Source organism: Curcuma longa, chromosome 11 (assembly GCF_044706935.1).
Source record: "Curcuma longa cultivar G26 ecotype Majalengka, Jawa Barat chromosome 11, ITB_CL_G26_1.1, whole genome shotgun sequence".
In the NCBI taxonomy this organism is placed as follows: domain Eukaryota; kingdom Viridiplantae; phylum Streptophyta; class Magnoliopsida; order Zingiberales; family Zingiberaceae; genus Curcuma; species Curcuma longa.
The window spans coordinates 2,148,759-2,173,508 of NC_133871.1; the positions used below are offsets into that span (position 1 = coordinate 2,148,759).

At 36.9% G+C, this 24,750-nt stretch overlaps 3 protein-coding genes across 3 annotated transcripts; all 3 read right to left on the reverse strand.

The window, feature by feature from the left end:
- Positions 1–803: 803 nt before the first annotated feature.
- Positions 804–4,987, reverse strand: LOC141841309 (biotin synthase, mitochondrial-like). Its single transcript, XM_074729454.1, has 6 exons — positions 4,761–4,987; positions 4,138–4,317; positions 3,299–3,405; positions 2,526–2,731; positions 2,106–2,245; positions 804–1,358 (listed from the first exon to the last, which is right to left on the reverse strand). The coding sequence occupies exons 1-6, from the start codon at positions 4,953–4,955 to the stop codon at positions 1,053–1,055; spliced, it is 1,134 nt and encodes a 377-aa protein (XP_074585555.1). The 5' UTR covers positions 4,956–4,987; the 3' UTR covers positions 804–1,052.
- A 756-nt stretch (positions 4,988–5,743) lies between these two features.
- On the reverse strand, positions 5,744–8,765 carry LOC141840840 (manganese-dependent ADP-ribose/CDP-alcohol diphosphatase-like). The gene is made up of 2 exons (XM_074728917.1): positions 8,655–8,765; positions 5,744–6,920 (listed from the first exon to the last, which is right to left on the reverse strand). The coding sequence occupies exon 2, from the start codon at positions 6,866–6,868 to the stop codon at positions 5,909–5,911; it is 960 nt and encodes a 319-aa protein (XP_074585018.1). The 5' UTR covers positions 6,869–6,920; positions 8,655–8,765; the 3' UTR covers positions 5,744–5,908.
- Positions 8,766–15,982: 7,217 nt separating this feature from the next.
- On the reverse strand, positions 15,983–23,810 carry LOC141839385 (uncharacterized). The gene is made up of 13 exons (XM_074727117.1): positions 23,616–23,810; positions 22,836–23,547; positions 21,534–21,620; positions 21,352–21,439; positions 20,362–20,435; positions 18,755–18,839; positions 18,602–18,673; positions 17,598–17,728; positions 17,254–17,335; positions 17,110–17,157; positions 16,774–16,846; positions 16,574–16,677; positions 15,983–16,393 (listed from the first exon to the last, which is right to left on the reverse strand). Exons 1-13 carry the CDS (start codon positions 23,779–23,781, stop codon positions 16,274–16,276), a joined length of 1,842 nt encoding a protein of 613 aa, XP_074583218.1. The 5' UTR covers positions 23,782–23,810; the 3' UTR covers positions 15,983–16,273.
- Between the last annotated feature and the right edge of the window lie 940 nt (positions 23,811–24,750).

Consider the following 24,750-nt stretch of genomic DNA (forward strand, 5'->3'; position numbering starts at 1 on the left):
TTTGGTAACAAGTTAAATAAATTTTTTTATTTTAAATAATATTCAAGGACGAAATATCTAAGAGAGAGTCTAATTGCATTATTGAATAAAAACTTAGATAAACATATTTAAGATATGTTTACATTTATCATTTATTTAAAAATTAATAAATAATTACTCTAATTATATGATATGAAACTATATGATAAATATATAAGTTAAACAAGAATGAAAAAAATTAAAAAACTTAGTTAGAAATAGTAAAATTAGATAAAATTTTTTTAAGTATAAATGATAATATAATACGAGATAGAGTTCAATGATATATATGAATTTATATAGCCGACTTGATTATTATTGTATTAAATCATGTTCAAATGTTTGCAACTATATTTATTTACGCAATCAATCAAATCATATGGATATTCCTTCAATACAACATAGGTCATCCAAAGGATCAGACGACTTCTATTGATTCTTTTTCGATCGAGATGTACTCTTGCTGTTTGAATCGGAGTTTGAAACCAAACTCTCCTCAAAGGGATAGATGAGGCGATTCAAGTGAAATTTAATGTAGATCTAACTTTCTATTGGGGGTGGATAAACACGCAAGACTCAAAATCTCGTGCTAAAGAGCGTAGAAGTTCGAATCCTCTTATTCTATGGGATCTTACGGAGCCGGTTCATGCATAACATCATTCAGGTATGATCATGAAAAAGGCTCTCCTCAAGCGAACCGGCCTATCTTATACTACATAAGTACATAAGGGGTTTATTTATTTTGAAAAAAAAAAATGTAAAGAGGAAAATTTGTCCAAGCAAAATATGCAACTATCTCATTGCTCAATTTTCATAATACAGAAGAGTTACAATGGTAACTTGAATGAGTTCGATGAGAAGGAGATAAGACTAGTTTGGTTCAACTTAATCTAAAACTGCATTTCGACACAAACCAATCTTGTCTAGTAAATGAATCTAGATGGATACAAAATATATCAGAAAAGGCTAAACCAGATTCAACACGGTGACTCTGGCCTAGTCGAACCTGAACTCTTAGCGCCGACCCACATTCTTCAACCGAAACTAGAGACTGCTTCCTCGCTTGTCACCGGCTCAACTGGTGTTTCTGCTTCAGCAAAGCTTGGCGCTGTTGGAGTCAGGCCAAGGATTTTAAACATCAACTGGTCAGTATTGTAATCATTGTTTGGTGTTGTTAACAGTTTGTCTCCCGTGAAGATGGAGTTGGCCCCAGCCATGAAGCACAGTGCTTGTTCGGGCATGGAGAACCGCACCCTTCCAGCTGATAGTCTCACCATTGCCTTAGGCATTACAATGCGAGCGGTTGCGATCATCCGGATCATCTCCCATATTTCAACAGGCTGAAGAGAGAGCAAGATTTAATAAATCTGGAAGCAACAATACTAGATGTGAAGGAACCAATTGTATTGTAATCCCTATACCACTATTTCAGCTTTTCAGTTATCTACAATAAGTGTTATATGTTGTGACATTATGGCAAAAAAGTTGAGCTACAACTGAAGTTTCGAGTCAGTTGAAGAGTAGATCTACTATTTCTCTATGGAGAATAGTTCTAGTTCTAGGAATCAAGTATGATTTCTGATTCTTAAATAGTCTGAAAAAGATAAAATACGTGTTTATTGTCATTAATTTTTGTTATTTCAGGGTCAACCTATTCACTCATCCAGTGGAATTTGAATCTTTTTCTTCAATCATTGACGACAACTAATAATCCAAGTTTCAACCAAATTAATTGTTTTAATTAGCTATTTTTTAGTAGATGATAAGTAGAAAAGTAATAGAAACTAGGACGAACAGTAGAATAACAATAAATAAGAATATTTACTTTCATATTCTCGTATTTTTACTCTTTAATAACTTGGGATCTAACCCTGTAGAGATAAGAAATTTGATTCCTATACAGTATTTAACTAAAAACATAGGCGAGCGATAATTTAGCTAGAACAAATAATGCATCTTTATGCAAAAATCAATGTAAATGAACCAACTTTCAGGAAATGGTGCAGTGAAGAATACTAGTTCAATGCAAAATAAAAGTACATGAAGAGAAGAAACAACAACTAGAGTATGAGTGAGTTATAGCACACCTTTTGATCTTCAAGAGGTGTACCCTTGACAGCAACCAAAGCATTGATAGGAACACTCTCAGGGTGTGTAGGGAGTGTTGCTAGGGTATGCAAAAGTCCTATGCGATCCTCCTGGGATTCTCCAAGGCCTATAATACCTCCTATTTCAACCAAAAAAAGCAGCATTTAACTAGCCAAGAAACAATGGAGTTTAGGTCTCAAAATCTTCGAACCTTGAGCAGGCAGATCTCCAACTAACTTGTCTGAATGAATATGGAACTAAACAAACTTTTGCTAGTGGCAATATGATCAACATATATCCAATATAGAAAAAATAGCTGTAGCTTCTAAAATATGTTAATAAGGTTGAATCCTTCATACATCAAAGATGGATTTTGGAGACGGTGGATTGTTGCCCCATGTAAACAAAAATTGTATTACCTGAACATACACTGATTCCTGCATCACGGACATGTTCAAGTGTTTTCAATCGCTCGTCATAAGATCTAGTGGTTATGATGTTGGGGTAATACTCCCTTGAAGTATCTAAATTGTGATTGTAAGCTGTGAGGCCTGCTTGCTTAAGCTCCTCTGCTTGTTGTTTCTCTATCATGCCCAAGGTGCAGCATACCTCCATACCCATAGCCCTACAAGCGTTGGTTACATAAGAGACACATCATATGAACTTATTTAAGGGAAGAAATAGAATAGAATTTAACCAAATTACATGAACAGAATGTAAGTATTCAACAGAGCTAATGAGATCTGTGAATGCAGAAACATGTACAATGAACCTAAAACACCTACAGGAGAAAATTTTCAAGTAATGGAAAAGGTACTATGTGCGAACTTATGTATACAATAAATGAATGTTTCAACAAGAAGTGATAACAAATTCACCGGCGATATATCATTTAACATGAGCTGTGAGTAGAAATCACCAAGAAACATTCTGCCACATGTTTCAAAAGAAACTGATCACAAATTTGCAAGTGATACAACCAGCCACTTCAACATGAGGGGTGAAGAGTAGAATCACAAATGGAAATTCTCACAAGTATTTGTGCTGGTAATGCAACCACTAGCAACAGAGTTGAAGAGTATAATCACCAAAGAATACTTTCGGCTTAGAAGCAGTTGTGCAACATGCAAATATCCATTCTTTTATACAGATACTAATATTTAGTGGCATATGAAAGTCTGGTATTCCACACCTTATTTCCTTCACATATTCAAGGATCTGGTTGAAGTTGGTCTTTCTACCGATGGTATCTCTCCATGCAGCACCCATGCAGAAACGTGTGCTTCCAGCTTCTTTTGCCTGTAAATAGCAAGAGGAACAGCTTTCTTTTAATAATAGACAGTGATAGTTCACACGTTTCCAACCTAGAAGCAATAACAACCAAATTTTTTCTTTTTTTTAAAAAAAAGGTGCTGAATTAGAACATTACTTGGTAGATTATACACTTGAAATCTTTGTTAATCTAATGTTTGTATCAGAGTATGCCTAAATCTTAACAAGGATAAAGCTATTTGCACGTGAAAAGACAAACATGTGAACCCATTGACTCAAGCCAATATATGGCCTAGAGAGGGTCAAATCCTGATAAACTCATTGTTAAACAAGTCATAGATGCATGTGTCAAAATTTGCTGAAGCAATGAGCTTTAAGTACAGATAGGGCCATTACATAAAATGGAAGAAAATACGGAAGAACCTCTACTTTGAAAACTAGACTAGGGTTGAATTGGTCAGTCCTAGAGTCACAGAATTTCAGGCCGAATTAGTTAGAAATCCAATTCAATCATGTATATTCTACCATTTCAACTGGACTGGATTAGTCTACATTTCCTAAAGGAACACATCATGGATCTGGTAAAGGAACATCTGAAAGGTGTTCTTTTTTCTCCTGAAGGAACTTGCTAATTGATTTTAATGTAAGAATAGTGACTACAAACAGCAGGTCAAAGGACTGTGAATAAAGAAGCTAACCAAACACCTAAAAGTTTGGTTGATGTATCTCAGTGAGTTACAGAAATGTGCAAATGTATACCATTTTTGCTGCCTCCATGACAGGGTCCTTGCCCATTAGCTTTTGGGCTTTCAAACCAGTATCATACCTCGATGATTGGGGACAATATGAGCAATCTTCACTACATCCACCAGTTTTTATGGATAGAAGAGTGCATTGCTGAACTTCTCGAAATTTATGACTTTGCCGATGAACTTGAGCCTACAATACCCAAAAACGCATCTTGAATGATGAAAAAAAAAACAGATATGAGAAGATCTACACTTCAAAATATATAAATTGAAGATAAGCATGAAATCCAAAATAATCAAAGAGAAATAGTGCGGTATAAGATAGAACAAGATTGTGAAATCGTCCACTCTACATGCTAATGTGAATTCACTTAAATTAATTGCCTCATTCATTCGTCCAGCCAAATTACTCCCTCCAATGACGAAAACGTCAATCGAAAACTGGCTGAAAGAATCAAGTACCTTTAATTTTGCCTTCAAATTCAGGTCGAGGTTCGACATGCAGTAGTTCAAATTCAAGCCGAGACATGCTGACATTGTGCTTACGCAATTGGGAGAAAGGAGGCAAGAGAAAAAAAAGGGAGTCATAAAATGATTAGAATAATGGAAAGAGGGGCAAGGAAGAGGGCATACGCCATGGAAGAGAAGATCGAGGATGGGAGACTCGTAGATCGAATTGATCTCGTCCCTGTTCCAGTCGTTCCTGGGGCCGTCGCGGATGGTCCTCTCGGCCTCGACGGCGGCCGCAGAGGAAGCGAGGGTGGAGGAGGGGCGGCCAGTGACCGCCCTAGGGACGACGCCCGAGCGGAGTGATCGGAGGAAGAGCATCCTCGCCGCCGCCGTTTCGCGTTGCCGTTACACTCGATGAGACACTCAACTGACTCAACCAGTGAAGTTTAGAGTAAATTTCATAAATACCCTAAAATATAACATTTTTAAAGACTTTAATTATTTTTTCTTGGATATAAAAAATTATTTTATATTTTTTATGGATAAAATTTTTAAAAATAGTCAAAATGCTCTAATAAATTTCTACAATAACAATTCAAATTACTTATCAATTTAATTAAAATTCTTCAAATTTAATTAAAACTATTATTAAAATAATTTTAATAAGTTTGAATAATTTTGACAAATTAATAAAATGTGTTCTATATACATAAATTTTTACCAAGTTATACTAAATAAATATTATGTCGATTTATCTTAATACATTGTAACAGCTAGATATTTTTGAATAAAAAATATATTTTTAAAAAAAGAATACTTTTTTTAAAAGATAGATAATTGTGAAGTTTGCTTAACACTTTGCATAATTTGGTAGTGTTCCTCATCAACAATTGAGATGGTAACTATTGATGTTGAATTTAAATGATCCCTATCTTTAGCAATTCAGTTTGTCCCCAGAACATAACTGAGTTGTTACGATGGAGCAGAATTTGTAAAAGAAGATAAAAATTCGAATCTATATCCTCCTCCGTCGTGATCAATTGCAATTTCTGATCTACCTTCTGATAGATCGTAAAGTTGCTTCTCGATTTACCTCTTCACAGATCGTAGAACCAACAATGTGGAACTGCTGAGGTAGCAGATTCTACCTTTTTACAGAACAAATATAAAATATCATATAAAGTTGCATATAATAAATTTAAGGTGGTCCAAACCTTCCTCAGGATTCCACACTGATCGGAGTTGAATGATGATCAAATTTGTGTTCGGATCTGTATTCTTTAGTGAAAACAAGTGGGTAAGAGAAAAAACAATGAACCATGTTTGTCTACTTATCTAAATATCATCTCACTGCTCTTCATTCTGTCAGTGCCTACAAGAGAAAGCCTATCATGGTATGCATCTATGTATCCATAAGCATTCGACCCCGGAGGGCACTCGAGAGCGGCCTCGAAAACGCGATGATGAATGCCATGAGAGTCGACAACATGACCACCTTTGTGGTCGTGGCCGGCAAGGCAAGCCTTCACGCATCCGTAACGATGGATCAAACTCATCACCTCATCGTAGTTCCACAAGAGTGCCTCAATTGATGATGCTTCGGGGTGCAAAGGAAGATGGCAACATAGAACGACCTTCTGCTTGTTCTTGGAGGATTGTCGAAGGACATCTTCGAGCCAAAGCAATTGTTCCTTCCCGACTGCCCCATTGAACATAAGGAACCTCCTCTCAAGGCCTTCCATTCCATTTGGACTGTTCTTATCCAAATTAGGATTCTTCGTGTCCAAAACTCGCATAGCTTCCAGTGCATTTGGATGATCCTTTGGCCAGCCGATTGAACTAATGTCATATGCATCAAGAACGACGAATCTGTACTCTGGACACGGCGAGAAGTCATAGTATGCACGGTCAGGAGCAGAGGGAACCTTCAGCAATGAGATCAGTTGGTGGCGAGGGAGATTGTATAGGCAGTGGTTGCCTATCATATGGTAGGTTGGTCCATTGAACCTCTCAAACTCCTTGACAACTTTCTGCACGGCACTGAGCGACTCAGCCTTCGGACAGAACCCATCAACAATGTCCCCGAGGTTGATTGAAAACTGGAGCTTCTTAAGATCGTTCCAGTGTTGCACTGCTCTTTGTAAAACCCGAATGCTTTCACGGTAGTATCGAGGGATGCCAAGAAATGAGTGGCCATTTGGAATATCGGCATATTGGACATCCGTTATAACCCCAAAGGAGAAAAGGGGCTGATAGGCATGACCATTGATCAAATCGCCTCCTGAAGACATTTTGTAAGTAGTTGGTTACAAAAGATTAGAGGCAGCTCTTCTAGGACAGATCCTGGATATATGATTGTTCAAAGAAAACCAATCGTATTAGTATCTCATCGACAAAGGTTATAAGTAGAACAAAATTCAAAAATATGTTTGCAACAGTTTAAGGTGCTAATCGATATGACATCATACAATGCAGTAGAGTTATGCATGCCAAAACTTATGCTAACAAAGGGGTTGAGGCTAATAACATTCTCAAAGCTATAAAGATATGTATGACTTCATTCGATGAAGTTCATATAGCTATTTATTAAAACAAGGGAATATACCAAATGGAAGAGTCATAAAAGTATTTATAATAGGAAAGCTATTGATATTGGAAGGTCGTTTCCAGGTTCAACGAAATTCATAGCTATAGGAAGAAGCACAATCTTTTGAATGTTAATACAAGATATAAGGTTCGCTACTACAAGTAGTACTACACCTGTGATCATGACATATTATTTGTTTATTGAGCCCAACGAATTGCGCGAAAGTAGCATACTCCAAATTCAGGGGTGAAAAAGTTTCATAAATGTTCTTGATAAAAAAAAATATGAGTGAAAGATCCCAAACTTGAAAAAAAAAACAATTACAATCAAAATACAATTCATTTGCTGTGTGAAAGCTAGAAATTAGCTAAAGAAATTGAGCATTAACTGAAAGTTATATGGTACTGAAATTATTAAAACAAGGGAATATACCAAATGGTAGAGTCCTAAAAGTAATTATAATAAGAAATCTATTGATATTGGAAAGACCATTTCCAGGTCCATGAAATTCATAGCTATGGGAAGAAGCACAATGTTTTGGTTGCTACTACAAGATATAAAGTGCACTACTACAAGTAGTACTACACCTTTGATCATGGCATATTATTTGTTTGTTGAGCCCTATGAATTGTATGAAAATAGCATACTCCAAATTCAAAGGTGAAAAAGTTTCATAAATGTTCTTAATGAAAAAAATATGAGTAAAAGATCACAATCTAGAAAAAAAAACAGTTACAATCAAAATACAATTCATTTGCTGTTAGCTAAAGAAATTGAACACTGATTGAAGTTATATGGTACCGAAATTATTAAAACACGGGGGGAATACCAAATGGTAGAGTCCTAAAAGTAATTATAATAGGAAAGCTATTGATATCGGAAGACCATTTCCAGGTTCCGGAAATTCATAGCTATGGGAAGAAGCACAATCAAGTAGTACTACACCTTAGATCATGACATACTGATTGCTTGTTGAACCCTACGAATTGCGTGAAAGTATAATACTCCAAATTCAAGGGTGATAAATGTTCTTGGTGAAAAAAATATGAGTGAAAGATCCCAACAATTCAAAATACAACAATGCATTACGGCACAAATTATCTACAAAGAACCTAACCTTCTTAAAGATCATAAGATACTTATAACAAGATGAGTTTGCTCCATAAACACATCAAAGATTCTACGAAGTGAAGGATTTGGGGTTGAATCTAGCGCCAAAAATAGAGAAATTGAGAATAGTTTGAGTAACAGAACCTAATCTGCGAGAAGGTTTTATATTATCTCCTACACGATCAAGTGCATAATAGCAACAAGATGGTAAGATACTACAAATCTTCATCTAGAAATCGTGCTAAACTAAGCGAAATTAACACACAGATCGTTCCTCTTCGAAATCAATGGCTAAATTGACGAAATGGAGCGATCGAAATCAATTTGAAAAAAAAAACAGAACAAAAACTAAAGATTTCCTTCACTAGAGAGATTGGAACCTTTTCCGGTGATCAGGCCGCAGATCGATCAGGATTGGGTGAGGCGAGGGTAGATCGGCGATTGGAGAAGTGACGTAGAAATGCTGGGAAAAGTTGGGAACTCCAATCTCGTCGTGCTGACCGACGGATCTCCCAACTCCGTGTGGAAACGTGGATAAACGCGTCCAAATTTGGGTTAAACGGATTCATCAGCGTGTGGGCTGATCGTCTAAGTCCGCGATCCACGTGGATCAATCCATGGATTTGAATGGATCCGCAAGCCGTGATGGATTTGAATGGATCCTGTGAGAAAATTTTATTTATTTTTTTAAAATTTAAAATTAAAATAAAAAATTTAATAGATTAATAAATTTGATTGATCTAAATCATAATTTTAATTTAATCAATTTAAAATTAAAATTTTAAATATTTTTTTATTTTTTTTGATAGATCTATAACTCGTCTAATCTGTAATCTATCTTAAATTGGATTAAAAATTTCTTAATCTATCAAGTTGATGAATCAATTCATCCCACCCATCATATAATAAATTTTTGATAAATTAATCCGTCCCGCAATAAATTGATGAGTTTGACGGCTCTACAGGTGAAGTTGGAATTTATATTTTTGTAATTTTCTTGTATCTGAAATGATTTTTCTTTCTGACAAAATGATTATTTTTTTAATTTGAGAAAAAAATTATGGAATTAAAATAGTGTGTTTTATTTTTATTATTATAAAAGTACCTTATATATATATATAATCAAAATTTAAAAGATTGTTTTGACTAAGATTATTTTAATTACATCAATTTTAATTAAAATGACTCCATTTGAAGCAATTTAGAATATTTTTAAAAAATGACATATCATTTTATTTTATTTTAAATAAAGTAATGTTTATCTTTCATCTACTCCCCTAGGCGTGTTAGCCTATAAACTCTATTTTGCACATGTTGTTAGCCTATAAATTTTAATTACATCTACTCCCTAGGCGTATAGCCGTCAAGTTAGATTAGCCCACCGGATTAGCCCACCCCGCCAAGTAATTTAGACGGATTGAATTGAAATGTTATCAACCCATTTTAAGATGGGTTGGCCTGCCTAGGCCCGCAATCGGCGTGGGTTGGCCCGCGATGGACTTGAGTTGGCCCGCGGATTGAGAAAGTTTATTTATTTATTTTAAATTTTAGAATTAAAGTAGAAAATTCAATGAATTAATGAGTTTGATTCATTTAAATTACAATTTAAATTTTAAAATTATGATTCAAACTTAAAAATTTTAACTTAACCTATTTAAATTATAATTTAAACTTAAATTTTTTAATATTTTTAATATTTTTTATTTTGTAACAGGCCCGTGGGTTGGCCCGCCTAATCCGCGGCCAACCTTGAGTTGGGTTGGGTTGGAGATTTCCTAACCTGCCAAGTTGGTGGATCGGCCCGTCTCGACCGGCCATATGATGGGTCCGCCATGGGTTGGCCCGCCCCGCCATGGGTTGGCACATTTGACAGCTCTACCTAGGCGTTGTTAGCCTATAAACTCTTTTCTTACATCTCTAGTTGGGAGTGTAATTCGAGTGGATCGAATGAGTTCACATCGAATTAAAATAAAATATTATTTAAAAAATCTAATCCTAATTCGACTTGAATTCGAATTTAACTCGAAATCTAAAACTCAAACTCGTATAACTCAACTAATCCAAAAAATTAAAATAACCTAAAATAACTTTTTTTACTATTTTTTCAGATAATTTTTTATTTTTATCTCAATATTTTATCATTATCATACTGATATTATATAAAATATTTTAATTTTTAAAATAAAATTTATTTTAATCTCAAAAAAAAATCTTCTATATCTTATATCTGGATCAATTTAAACTTGATCTAAGGAGGCGCTTGGTAGGCGGGTTTAGAAGAGGGGAATGAGAATGAAATTTCATTCCCATTCTTAATGCTTGGTAGACGGGAATGGAAATCAAAATAAGGATTTGATATCCCTGATTTCATAACAAACCTCTCCCTCGGTTATCGCTAAACTCATTCCCATTAAGGCGCAGCTTTTTTTCTCGTGGACAGTTGTACCCCGCGCCCATCTCCTAGGTCGCGATTTCTTCTCTGCGATTTCTTCCCCGCCGCGATTCTTCCTTTCTTCTTCCCCACCCGCTAGCCTCCCTTCCTCTTGGCCGCCTCCCTTTTCTTCTCCCCATTCATCTAAGCTCCCCCCATCTTCCTCCTCTTCTTCTTTTCTCTACCGACCGAGCTCCTCCACCCCTTCCCCTTTTCTTCCTCCTCTTCTTCTTCCTTTCTCCTCATTTCTCCTAGTCTACTTGTTTGAAGAATCTGCAAGGTGAAGCGCAATATTAGGTATGGATGTTCACCATGGTTGTTGAAGTAAGATTTCCTTGATAGTTTTTTCTCTTCACGTCAATATATTGTCTTGTGATGATCTTTCCTAATGTGGTCCTCGATGGCCCTTTTTGATTATTGTTTGCACTAATCTTGTTGGATTGTTGTGTAGACCTTTGAGAAACAAATTGGACATGCTAAAGGGTTTTACCATCAATTCCTACTTTAGACCATTTTAAAAAAAAACAAATCTTGAGCTCTTTATTCAATGGACGAAGAGACAAGATATGTCTTCAATATTTAGTGTTCGACAGATTTCCAAGTTCATATGTAACCCACAGATACTTTGCTTAGCTAAGTTCATATGTGCTAGAATTAGACTAGGCCTTGCTTGAAACATTTTGGACCTTGCTAGGCTACCAAGTTTATTTCAGTGGTTCTGTGATGACCTTGTAAAATTTTGTGATGACATTTTGGACCTTGCTAGGCTACCATTCTTCTGAAATTTCTAAGGTTTCTTTGGACCTTGCTTGTTGTATTTGTATTGCTTAGACTATTCTCAATTGTATTTGTAACATAAAAATTTAACTCAAATCTTAGACTATTCTCAGTTATATTTATTTTATATATTTTCAAGTGTGCGGAACATGAAGTAAGATTTTTTATCGGTTTAGATTTTATAAAGAAATCGATGGGTTCTTTATAATAAACCTTGAAATTGCTGAGTTGCTTATGTTTGTGATGTTAGGTTTGATGAATACAATTTTGCTTCTTTCACTTTTGATATTGTGGTAGTTATTTTGATTATGTAAGACGATTGTATTTTGGACGATAATTTATTATGGACAATTATGTCTTTTGTACGTTGGCATGAAAGAAAAATATTCATCCTATTATACTTTTTTAAAATAAAATAGTTTTGTCTATGACTCTATATGATTACTTTTGTCTTTTACGTAAGGGTAAAATGAAAATTTTGACTGATTCTCATTCCATAATTTAAGTCAAATCAAACAACATTAATGTGAATAATACTCATTCCAGTATCTATACCAAGCACCAAAAATCCGGTAATCATTTCCATTGTCATTAACCCCTCAATCAAAATCATTATCATTCCCATTACCGAATGTATACCAAACGCCCCCTAAATTTAATTCAATCCAAAACTCTCAATCTAAATTAAAATTTTTCAATCTTAATTTTATTTTTTTCAGATTGAATGGAATTGAAGAATCGAAGCTATTTTTGACCTCCCTATCTCTCACCTCTTACTCTCACAACAAAAGGAACCATGCAAGTCGACACCATCTCACATCGCCATCTCCATCGACAAGAAACACCCAAAGCAACAACTACCATTTTCGTTCAACATCAACTCTAGTTGCCCTATTCGCGCATTGCACGGGTCATCGATTATTTTAAAGCCTTCCCAAACATAGAGGTAATCCATCAACAAAAAGTGCTTGCTTAATTCGAGAAAAAAAGAACACTAAACACCGATCATTTTCTAATAAAAAGATAATAGCAACCGCAACCAAATTTTATCTCCTAAGTAGGGTTAGCTAGAATGAATTATGATAAATAAATAAATAAATAAATATATATATATATATATATATATATATATATATATATATATAGAAACGCTATCTTGGGCGCCTCCTCCCTGAGCGCTTGTGCGTGACTTCGAATCAACCGTCCATTTCGATCGCGCGCCAAATCTGAACCGTCCATTTTTGGGAATGCACAGTATGTCTTCGCCGAACCCGTTGCTATTCCCGCCGGCATCGCGACACCGTCCGGCCACCGACGGCCGTTGGACCAGGCCCGATGGACGGCCAACTCACCGCCGGTCCGGATGGGCCCGGATTCCGGCCCCGATTTGACCGGCGGCGGCCGGAATCTCAGCCGAAATCACCGTCAGAATCGGGCGGCCGATTTCGGCCAAAATTCGGCCGGCCGCCGGCCGAATCGGGGCCGGCCTAGTCACGGGAAGGACCGGCGGCAGCCACCGGTCCTTCCCGTGACTTGGCCGGCCCCGATTCGGCCGGCGATCGACCGAATTTTGGCCGGAATCGGCCGCCCAATTCTGGCGGCGATTTCGGCTGAGATTCCGGTCGCCGCCGGCCAAATCGGGGCCGGAATCCGGGCCCATCCGGACCGGCGGTGAGTTGGTCGTCCATCGGGTCCGGTCCAGCGGCCATCGGTGGCCGGACGGCGTCGCGATGCCGGCAGGAACGGCGATGTGTCGGAGGAGACGCTCACGGGTCACGTAAGGAGGAGGCGCCCAGGATAGCATTCTATATATATATATATATATATATATATATATATATATATATATATATATATATATATATATATATATATATATATACATGAGGATAACTTTTGAACATTATGTTGCCTTTGTGTGTTGTTCTGAAGGTCAAGCCATCATATGTCACCTCAATCACTGCCGACCTTACTAACGAAGGAATCTGAAAAGGAAGAACTGAACGAACACATCAGTAGGCCGCCGGGGAATCTCAATGGGGTCACTTCAATGCTCAAGTCAGTCAAGAGCAGGAAAGGAGAAAAAGAAATAACATGCGTGTGTAAAAAGAATTAGAGAGAAAAGACCTCCTCTTCTTCATACATACGGGGTTTATATAGGAGCAGAAGGAGCGTGATCTTCGGATCTTAATGCATGTGATTGGCTGTTACTAACGGAATGATCTCTAACGGTTCCCAAAGATCCAACGGCTCAGCAGGGTTGATCATTTTCATTCGATGATTGTGCGTACAAGCAAGCGGGCTTGTCGGGATCAGATTTGAAGACTTGGTCGTTGTCCTTATCCTTTTGGAGGAGCTGATAAGTTTGAGCCAAGAAGAAGGATCGGCCTGTTTGTATGCTGATGGCCGAGCTGACACGTGAGGTCGGAAGATATGTGGCCAAGCTAATTGAGCGTGTGACCGAGCTGACTGAACGTGTGGCCGAGCTGACTGAGCGTGTGGCCGAGCTGACTTGAAGGTGAGGCCAAGCTGACCTGAAGGTGTGGCCGAGCTAACCTGCTTGTGAGGCTGAGCTGACCTGAATGGTCGAGCTGTGAAAGCATGTGGCCGAGCTGTATGATTGGCCAAGCTATGAGAGAATGTGGTCGAGCTATCAGAGTGGCTAAGCTGTGAGAGCATGTGGTCGAGCTGTATAAGCTGGCCATGTTGAACTGAACGTGTAGCTGAGCTCACCTATATGCGTACTCGAGCTCACTTGGGCATATGGCCGAGCTAACCTGAATACGTGGCCGAGCTCACCTGGGCACATGGCCGAGCTCTCCTATATGAATGGTTAAGTTCATCTGGGCGTGTAGCCGAGCTGACCTAGGTTCGCACATATAGGTTTTTGAATAAGTTCTATTTTCTCTTGATTTTTGACTCAACAGATCAGCTTGATTTTTGACTATATGTGCCACGTAGAAGTAATAGGATTTCACCGCATCATGTGTATTGGAGAACAAAAGAACACTAATCATCGTCACCAATCATCACCACCAACAACAATCAAGTCATATTCTAATGGGATCGGCTATATGAATTCTTCTATGATATTGAACTCTATCTTCTACTATATCATCATTTATATTTAAATAAATTTTATTTTTTTATTATTAATTCATTTTTATCCTCCTTTTCCTCGTATGATATGTACATTTGTCATAGTTTCGTATCTCCTAACTAGAATATTTATTAATCGTTTAAGTATAGATTCGTACTATCTTAAAAATATCTTTCAAAATTTTTCCCCAATGAATGTAACTTTTACTTTCTTTCTAATATTTTTATTTTTTATCATATTCATTCTTGTATGTTCACACATCCATTTTAACATCTATATCTTTACAACTCTCATCATCTGTTCATGTGTTTGAGTCATTCAACATTCAACTTCATATAACATAGCAAGTCTAACCATCATTTTGTAAGACTTTCTTTTAAATCTTAAAGGTATTTTACGATCACAAATAACATCTTATGCTCTCCTCTATTTTAACTATCTCGTTTGTATTCTATGTAAGACATTTCTCTTAATCTCTCTATCTCATTTCTTATCTTATTCATCCTTATATGTTCGCACATCCATTTTAACATCCACATCTCTACAACTCTCATCTTCTGTTTATGTGTTTGAGTCATAACTCAATATTTAACTTCATATAACATAACAAGTCTAACCGTCGTTTTGTAAAACTTTCTTTTAAATCTTAAAGTTACTTTACGATTACAAATAACATCTTATGTTCTCCTCTATTTTAACTATCTCATTTATATTCTATGTAAGACATCTCTCAATCTCTACATCCTTTTATAAAAAACTCTTAAATATTTAAAACTCTCAGTTACAAATAATTCATCATTTCCTATCTTTATAATTATTTCATTACGTCTAATATTACTAAATAAAAATTCTATATATTCTATCTTTACCCTACTAAGTCTAAAATCTTTCACTTCTAATATATTATCGACGTTCGAATTTAGTATTTACTTTTCTTATCTATCAAAACAATATCATCTTCAAATAATATACACTACGATACCATATCTTGGATGTGTCCAATGAATTCGTTTGTGATTAATGTAAAATTATACTAATCACCAGTGTTTATGAAATCCACCATTAGGCAATTCTCAAGCATCCTTTTTTTCGTCCCCGGGGCAATGATGCAACGATAGGACATCCGGATTGTGACCCAGAAACCCGCGGTTCGATCCCCAACTACGACATATTTGCAAAAATTTTCTTCCAAATGGAGAACACAATCAAAGGATACTGGGCATCTGGATTGGCCGCCGTATGCGCTTCTCGATTTATCCTGGTGGTCGGTGAAAAACTTCCATAGAACCGGACCGACCACCCCCGAGATTGAGTCCATGAGACTGATTAGGATTTATCATTATCATCTAGCATCCTTTTTCAAAGGAAATCTGTTACTGTTGGAGACAATTTTTTCCATCTAAACTTTAAGAGAATCTTTTGGAAAGAAAACAACAAAAATATTTCAAAGTACCCTTGGATGAAGATAGTCTTCACTGACAAACTGGAAATGGAAATACAAGTATTCCAGTAAAGATAAAACAACGTTTACCCGATAGAAACTCTATTGATCAATCTGATGATTGATCCGACCAGAACTACAACTTGTATCACTCTAGTTACCTGTTTTTGCCAAATTGGAATACTGCAAGAACAGCAGAGCTGATAGTCGTGTGTTAAATGAGTTAAGAGCAACTGTAGAGGGTGAAGAACTAGTCCATCTTGGCTTTCTCGGAAATAAATGCCAGGTATTTAGCTCTTTCCCTCTTGTATCTCTTTAGTTCTTTGATAGCGGCCAGAAGCACATGAAGAGCGACTGGCGCAAAGAAGGGCTGGCAAAAGATCAAATAAGTGAAAAACAAATCTTAGTTTGCGAAACAAGTGAACCGATTAGGAAAAAAGAGAGATATCTTGTGAAACATCGTAATAAGTCACGGCTTATCAGATTATGTAAGGCATGGTTAATATTGCAAAGGTTAATATTATTATCACTAACTACAAAAATAACTTACCATGTATATTGCAAAGTAGTGTTCGATGGAGGAATAGCTGATCGACATGATGGATGGATGAAAAAATGCATCTTCTGCTAAAGCCTTAGCTTGTCTAGAAGAGCCTATAACCAGTAGTATATAAGAATCAAAAGTAAGAAGTTTGGGACAGATCAATCAAGAGCAGAAAAAGGGCTGGGTGATAATTCGGTGGAACGTACTAGCTGAAGAATCATAGATTCCAAGAGATGCATTCCTCTGAGCTAAATTTGCAGCTTCAAGTGAAAACTTCACCTGACAAAGAAGCAAGCAATCAAAATCTTGCAGTCATTGATTGTAACTAAGGGATTGGTACCAAATGATGTTTAAAGCTTAGTCTTCGTTTTATCAGAATATAAATTGGTTGACACTAAAAAAGTGTATATATGACATGAATGTGTTCGATACATTTTTATCAGAATATTGAACTAAAAAGACAGGTAATTGAACTAAAAAGACATGTAATTGGGTCAACATGTTCAGTGCCTGAGAAGGTTGAAACAAACTGAAAAATGTACCTGTTTCCCTATTTCATCCATTATAATCATTCTTGGAAGTGATTGGACCTAGTATGCCAATTGTTAAAACACAATAAATCAATGAGGAGAACAAAAGTCTTGTTTCTCATGACTACAAAGGGTAGGGACAGGACTGGAACATACTAATTTAGCAAGTGACTCGAGAGTAGTGACACATGAATGTAGATTGAAACAAGCATGATGACGATATAGCACATCCAACTCCCTGAAATAAGTGGAAATACAAACAGATCAGCATTTCTCCCTTTGAAGCATTTCTAAAGCTGCAAAAGATTCCAAATTTTACTGTCATCATCTATATTCAAACTTCAAACTTCAAAAACCTTAAACTGTATTGATCAAACTAGATATACAGTAAGCCACAGGTGCAAAAAAGAGAGCATTACAGTTTTCAGATAGGAAAATATCAATTGTAACCAATTATCTATATCAATATAAATGTACATCATATGTTTCTGCAGTCTTACCATTCAGTGAAACCGCTTTCACTGTCCAAAAATTTTGATATTTCTGTCTCAGAAGAATCGATATAATTTGACTTGAGACCAAATAGCATCCGGAGTTGTGCAAGGAAAACTTGAAATAATTTTTGAAGTTCCTGGTTCAAGGTATGCAATTATTAAGCTTTGCAATGAACAGCAGGTACATTATGTATACAGAAACATAAAAATAAGTCAAAATGGTTTTTTTATTCATCAAAGATCAAAAAGAGAAATCTTCTCATCAGGTTGGAAGGTATTGCAGCTTCAACCGAGCTGGACAATTTTGTCAGCCCCAATCTAGCTGAATACTGGAGAAAATGACCTCTTTAATGAAAACATGTGCTTGATGTTTGTTTTGACAAGGGAATACATAATCGTGTGAGAAGCTTAATGGGCAACAATTTTGCCTTTGCACTCTGCACACTAAGTCTCCAGTATGTAATTAGCTATGGTATCTTCCAGACCAACATTTTTTCCAGGAAGTTGAGCCAATGAGACACTAATGATTATGTCCTATGTTAGTTCAGCCATTCAGATCTAATGATTATACCTAAATTGCCAAAGCAATTAGTACAAGGTGTAATAATACAAGGGTAGAGCAAATGTCTACAACCTTATCACTACAATCTGAGAGATTATTTCAATAAACCATCAATAGAGCAATCATCACACCCAATACCATGTGTAAAGTTTCGAATCGGCATTATGTCTTATGTTAGTGAATTGATATTGCTATGATCTTAAATAAGGTTTGATTTTCAATAGCTGAATAGCCATTATGTTTGTTTTGCCAGATGTTAAATTTAGAATCGGCATCAAATATAACGATAGGTGAAAGCCTTACTCTTTGCTAGAAACCAATAGCAATTCATAAATTTTAATACAATACTTAAGTTAAACATGAGATGCAGTAGTAGAAGAATTTTCACTTACGCTTACCAATTTGCACAGATACGACCTAAAGTTAAGTAGCATGTTTGAACTTTTACCTGAGGTGGCAAGGTATTGTGAGAATCTCCAGCACAGTGAGGTGGATTCCAGATAATAACGCCTCCCCACATCTAAGTGTTGCAGTAAACATCACATAAATAGGAGCAACAAGTTGCATCTAAGAGAAAATAAATTAAAGTGTTACAACTTACTGGAGATATAAAACTGTTGGTCTTAGAGATCTCTCCATTAGGAAGCTGTAAGAGAAGTGGGCATTCACTTGCGGATGGTACATAGCTAGTGACAAAAAAGAATATCACATCACTTTCCTTAGGAAATCATTTTTTAACTAAGACATGCTTTGCTAAAATGATTTCTTCAAAAAAAGTTATCAAGAAAGAGCCCGATCAAAATTGCCTGCTGAAGCAAACAAAATAATTAGGGAATTCCTTGTGGGGTAACAGGATATGCTTAAAAAACGATCATGACCCGCTGTAGCTAGTATGTGGCAAAGTCTGAAGACAGTAGCATGCATGTTGCCAGTTGACAGCTGCACTTTTCAGCATTCACAATGCATGAACCATTTTTCCAATATGCCATTTATTCATTGACTAACTCAAAATAAACAATGAAATGCTGAGAATATATGTCCAATAGTAGGCAAGAATTGAGAATACAAATTGGATTTAGTTGCTTAATTTGTCCTCTCACAATGATGAATTAGGAGACCCAAGAGGAAGATGCAAAAACTGACTAATAATCTAATAATTTCACAGGACTAATTATACCATACTAACACATGAATCCAACATGAATAAATGTAGTATAATTCATAGATTAAAATCTCGAGTCGTTTCATCCGATACAGGCGAAACATCTCATTCCACCCACGGACCAACACCGGCACAAGCGGTGTTGCCTAGCACTTCGCGACGCGTCCGGAGGCATTGCACGGGACCGGCGACGTGTTCGAAGGCATCACCCAGGCCCGCGACGCATCTAGATGCATTGCAAGGGACCACGAGGGCCACACATGCCCGCAGTCATGGCGGTGTGGAACAAGGTAAGGTTTTTAACTTCTTTAATTAAATAACTTAGGTTAATAACTTTAATCAACTCCTAGCTATGATTGGAATAATTTAAATATGCTTAATTAAAGTCTAATAAAATTATCCTATTTAATATATATATATATATATAATATTTTATTTTTTATTTTAAATATTTAGATTAAATTTTTATTTTTAATTAATATATTTTATATTTAAAAATACCAAAACTATATCAGCATGACACGATACGGTACCGAAATTGTATCGTTCTAGTCCGGAATCAAAACCTCAACACAGTTCTGAAACCATGGTATAATTATTAGTCATAGTAATATTTAGTTAAGGATACGGCAACAATAACAACAACCAAATCTTATCCCACTAGATGGGAGTCGGCTATATGGATTCCTTCTATGTCATTGAACTCTATCCCCTACTATATCATCATTTATATTTAAATAAATTTTATATTATTTTATTGTTGTTAACCAACTCTTTTTTGATCTTCTTCTTCCTCATTTGATGTGTATAATATTTGGTTAAGGATGACTAATATAAAGAAAATGCTCCAAATTCTTGAAGACATAAATATTGCATGTAGTAATTGTCTGTTTCCACCAGTATGGATGATAAATCACAAGTTATGTAACCCAAGACTAGATAAGTTTTCACGATAAATTTCAAAAGTAAAACAATGGATGATGTCACTAAAACCAACTTATAAGGTAACTAACTAGAAGCAAAAAAAAAAGAATAAAAAAATGTACACCACAAATTGCAGAACTTTTGATCGTCCAGCTGCGATGATTGAAGTATCCAGATGCCATTCATTTGAATTTACCTGTCAAATGGATTTCAAAATTCAAATAAGACAAATTTAACCATGTAGATAGTTGAAGAAAACAGATAAGTAGCAAGGATTTTTGTCCATAAAGTGCAACATTTAAAATTTAAAAGTCAACACATTTAGTATTTGGAAATTTGAGGCCCTTCAAATATGCAGAAGTTGGAACTCTATTTAAATACTCACGGTCAGATTAAAAGGAATAGTTTAGGTGAGCAATTGGAGTTATGGTTCTTTATATAGTTTGTGAGTGACTAAACTTGAAAATTACAGAAAAGCAAATAAAGTCAAAACAGTTCCAGTTGCCCTTCGGATCAACATCTTTTGAAAGAATAAATAGCTTGGAAAGCATTAAAAAATGTTATGTGGAAATGAATTGTCAGATCTAATCAGATTAATAAAAATGTGTTCATCTCTCTGGAACTGCCACCAGTTTGTTGCATATGCACAATAGCCAATTGAGACAATCTTCATGGTGACTCAATGAGTGACAGTGCAGAACATCAGGGATATTTTGTAAGACAAAGTAAAATTGTGTCATCTTGTGACTCAATCTCCACAGAGGCTAGGTGAGTAACAGCACAAAACAGTAAGAATCTTTTTTAAGAAAGTCACCTTGTGACTCAATCTCCATCATGGCTAGATGACAATAGAACATATTGGGATCTTTATCAAGTAAAAGTTGTATAATCTTGTAACTACAATCATGTATCAGTTGTACCTAACTAACCTATCTCCGCATTTCCTCACTTCTGAGTAATCTTATAAATTACCTTTATATATAGATTGCCAGCAAATACCTTCATTGACTAAAGATTTCATATTTATAGAAGAGTTTCAAGCTGTTAAAATTTTCAGATATATCAAGCAGATCATAAATGCAACAGATAATATAGAGTTTAGACAAGCATACAAAGAAAGGAAGGTCCCTTATGCTGAAGATGTGGCTACCGGATTTCTCATCCCAGTAAGATTGTGACAATTTAGGTGTGTGATACAACACCAAAGTGCAAACAATTAGTAAACCACAAATAGTGAAGTTCACTGGAGACTACAAGAAAGTTTGAGTTCATATTGAAAATTTGAATTGCATATACCTGACTTTCGATGCTAATGTTTGCTATCGGAGCTAGGGCCTTGACCAAAGGAGCCAACATGATGTTACTCATTTCTTTGAATTTCCTAAGTAGAACGAAAAGGGACATGAGAGTCCCAACAAACTGGAGGCAAAAGCTATAATGGACTTCTACAAGTCACATATAATTTTATAAGCAGTATTTTTGAGTTATTACAAATAGATATCAGGTAAATGTTTTTAAAGTAATGTCACTTGATGATTCATTAATGACTGGTTGAGAAGAAAAAGAAAAAAAAAATCAAACTAGATCGACAAGCCTAGTCATGCTAATCTCGTCGATGTTCCATCAGTTGTGGACAATTGTATTGTTTAGAGTGTGAACTCGGTCACATTTGAGATTGGTACCTAGTTCCAATGTACCAGCCTCTACTCTTCAGAACATTCTACTGAGGGGCATAACACTACATAATAAGATGAATCTATTCTAAAAATGACAAGTAAGCTTCCATTAGGTGCCTCAATATAATAAGCCATTAGACCATAAGATTTCAGAATTGGAAAAGAAGAATATGTTTTAAGATTGTGAACCACATAATAATATATGGAATTTCTGAACCTATAGCATGGATTGAAGTTATTCAGTAATGCACACACCCTCTATGTTACTTAGACTTAGGTATAAGCATCTGCCATAGGTATGGATTTGAGTGTCTGACACGGCTATTTCTAAAAAGATAAGAATCCTCTAATAGAAATACTAAGTGTCCACTTAGAGAGTGAGTGTCTGGGTATCCAGTATCTAACACGGGTATGGAGGGTATTGATGTAGAGTCCAAGTAACAAAGCATATCCTAATTGTTAAAAGAACTAGTTCCTACAACAATGTGCTCCCTCATAACACATATTGGTGATGAGCAAACTGAAGAAAAATCTCATGAAAAAAAAAACCTTTTCCTTTGCTTGCTAACACCATTCCAGTGTCTCACAAAATGCTTCATCTATAAATCACATTCATTTTCTATACTCTCATCATTCAAAATCTTTGCTCCAAATTCTGGAGAGTTGAAACATCCAGACCTACTTAAAGTTCAGCTATTCAGGAAGCGCAAAGAAACTATATAATAGTACAATGACAGGAAGGGAAGAGATGACAATGAATAATAGAAACACAATTTTCACTTATAGTCATTTCAGAGAATCTTCTCACTGAAAAAAAAAAGAAGCAAAATGAATGAGTAATTTATCCAAAGGTAACTGCCTGAAGCAATATAGCTGAACCTTTTCACTAATCCATGGAAGTATGAGATCAGGCTACTTACCAATCATAAACCCAGTCACCAGGATCAGCATTCAACAGGCTAAATGAGAGTACCACACTGCCATCCGCACCAACAGGTACGAACTCTCCTATCCCTTTAGCCAACTCCCCTACCTTCTTACCCCCGTTCATGAAGTATTTCACGAACACCTTCCCTATGAGTGAGACAACATCATTCTCGGAGATCTTCCCGACAATCCAAGCATGACGATGCTTCCCCACGACAACCCTCACTCCCAAATCATCTTCTCGCTCCACAACCACAACCGTGTAAACCATCCCACCACCGACCTCCGCGCACTCCTTGGCAGGCGCTCCCCCAAGCGCTGAATCCAGCAAGTCATCGACCGCGGAATCATCCGCACCAACACCATCCAAACTGACGGCGCCGCACCTCCAGAGGCAGGAACCATCCTCACCACCGTCGTCCCTGGCGCAGTCCCCGCCGAAATCCAAGGTGACGGAGACGGCAAAGTCCCGGCCACAGCCGCCGCAGGTGGGGCGGTCTCCAGCGCGCCTCCTCATGTCGGCGGAGATAGCGGAGCGGAGACGGGAGGCGAGGGAACGGTCCGGGACAGGACGGAGGAACACGGCATGGAAGCGGCAGGGGAGGGAGGGCGGGTCGGATTGGAGACGGAGGGAGAGGGCATTGATCGATTCGAAGGGAAGAGGAGATCGGTAGATCTCGGTGGACTTGAGGAAGAAGGGAAGACCTGAAGCAGAAGAACACGAAAAGGGTTAGGTAGACCGCGAGATCGAGAGAGATAAGGGAGGAGCAAACCTAGGAGGAAGGAGAGGAGCACGGAGAGGGTGAGGAGGAGACGCTTTCGTCCGGGCTTTGTGGGCCTCTTTTCGGATGCCGCTTCGGCGGCGCAGGCGGCAGACGAGGCGGAGGCGGAGGCGGAGGCGGAGGCGAGAGGAGGAGAGTCGTCGGCGATCTCAGCCATCGCAGTTTGGGTTTCGTCCAGACAGTCAACTGAAGAGCGCCGGAGAAAGCCCAGTGAGCCGGTTCGGTTGGATAGTATTGTAAGCAAACCGGATCGATTCGGTTCGTTCCCCACAAAGAAGCTCGGGAAATATCTGAATTAAAAAAATATATTTCATGAAGACATAAAAGAAAATAATTAAAGGTTTTTTAAAAAGTAGTTAAAGTACGAGGAAATATTTAAAATTTTTAAATGGTAATTTATTTTTAATTATTGTGATGAATAATTTAACGGTCAAATCAATGTTGAAATAAATTGGGAAGTTGAAACTAACGCTCTGTTTGGGAGGAGGTGAGGGAAAGAGAGGGAAAGGTAAGGAAGGGGAAAAAAAAATTTACCTGTGTTTGGGATGGGGTGAGATAAAGAGGGGAAGGGGAAAGCTTCCCCTTCCATGCTCATGAATAAGCACAATTCTAGGGATGGCAACGGGTTCGGGGATTCGCGGGGAAGCCTTCTCCATCCCTGTCCCCGAAACCCAAACCCATATACCATCCCCGTCCCCATCCCCGTCGGGTATCATAATTTAAATATCATCCCCATCCCCGTCGGGTTTCGGGTATCCAGCGGGTTTCGGGGATCCCCGCGGATTTCGGGGTTGGTTTTCCCCGTGGATATTTTCATGGGTATCCCCATACCCATATCCATCCCCATCCCCGTCTTATTTTTTTTTTAATATTAATTTATATATATATATATATATATATATATATATATATATATATATATATATGTATATATATTATAAAATCCTTACAAAATAACATTATAAAACCAAATATTAAACTCTAAAACAAAACATTATCTCTAAAACATCCAACTAATGCATAATCGATACAATAAGTTTGAAGTTCTTCCATTCTTCAATTTTTCAAAATTTTGACACCACTTATCCTACAAAAGAAAAAAAATAAAAAGAGTTAACTATAAGAT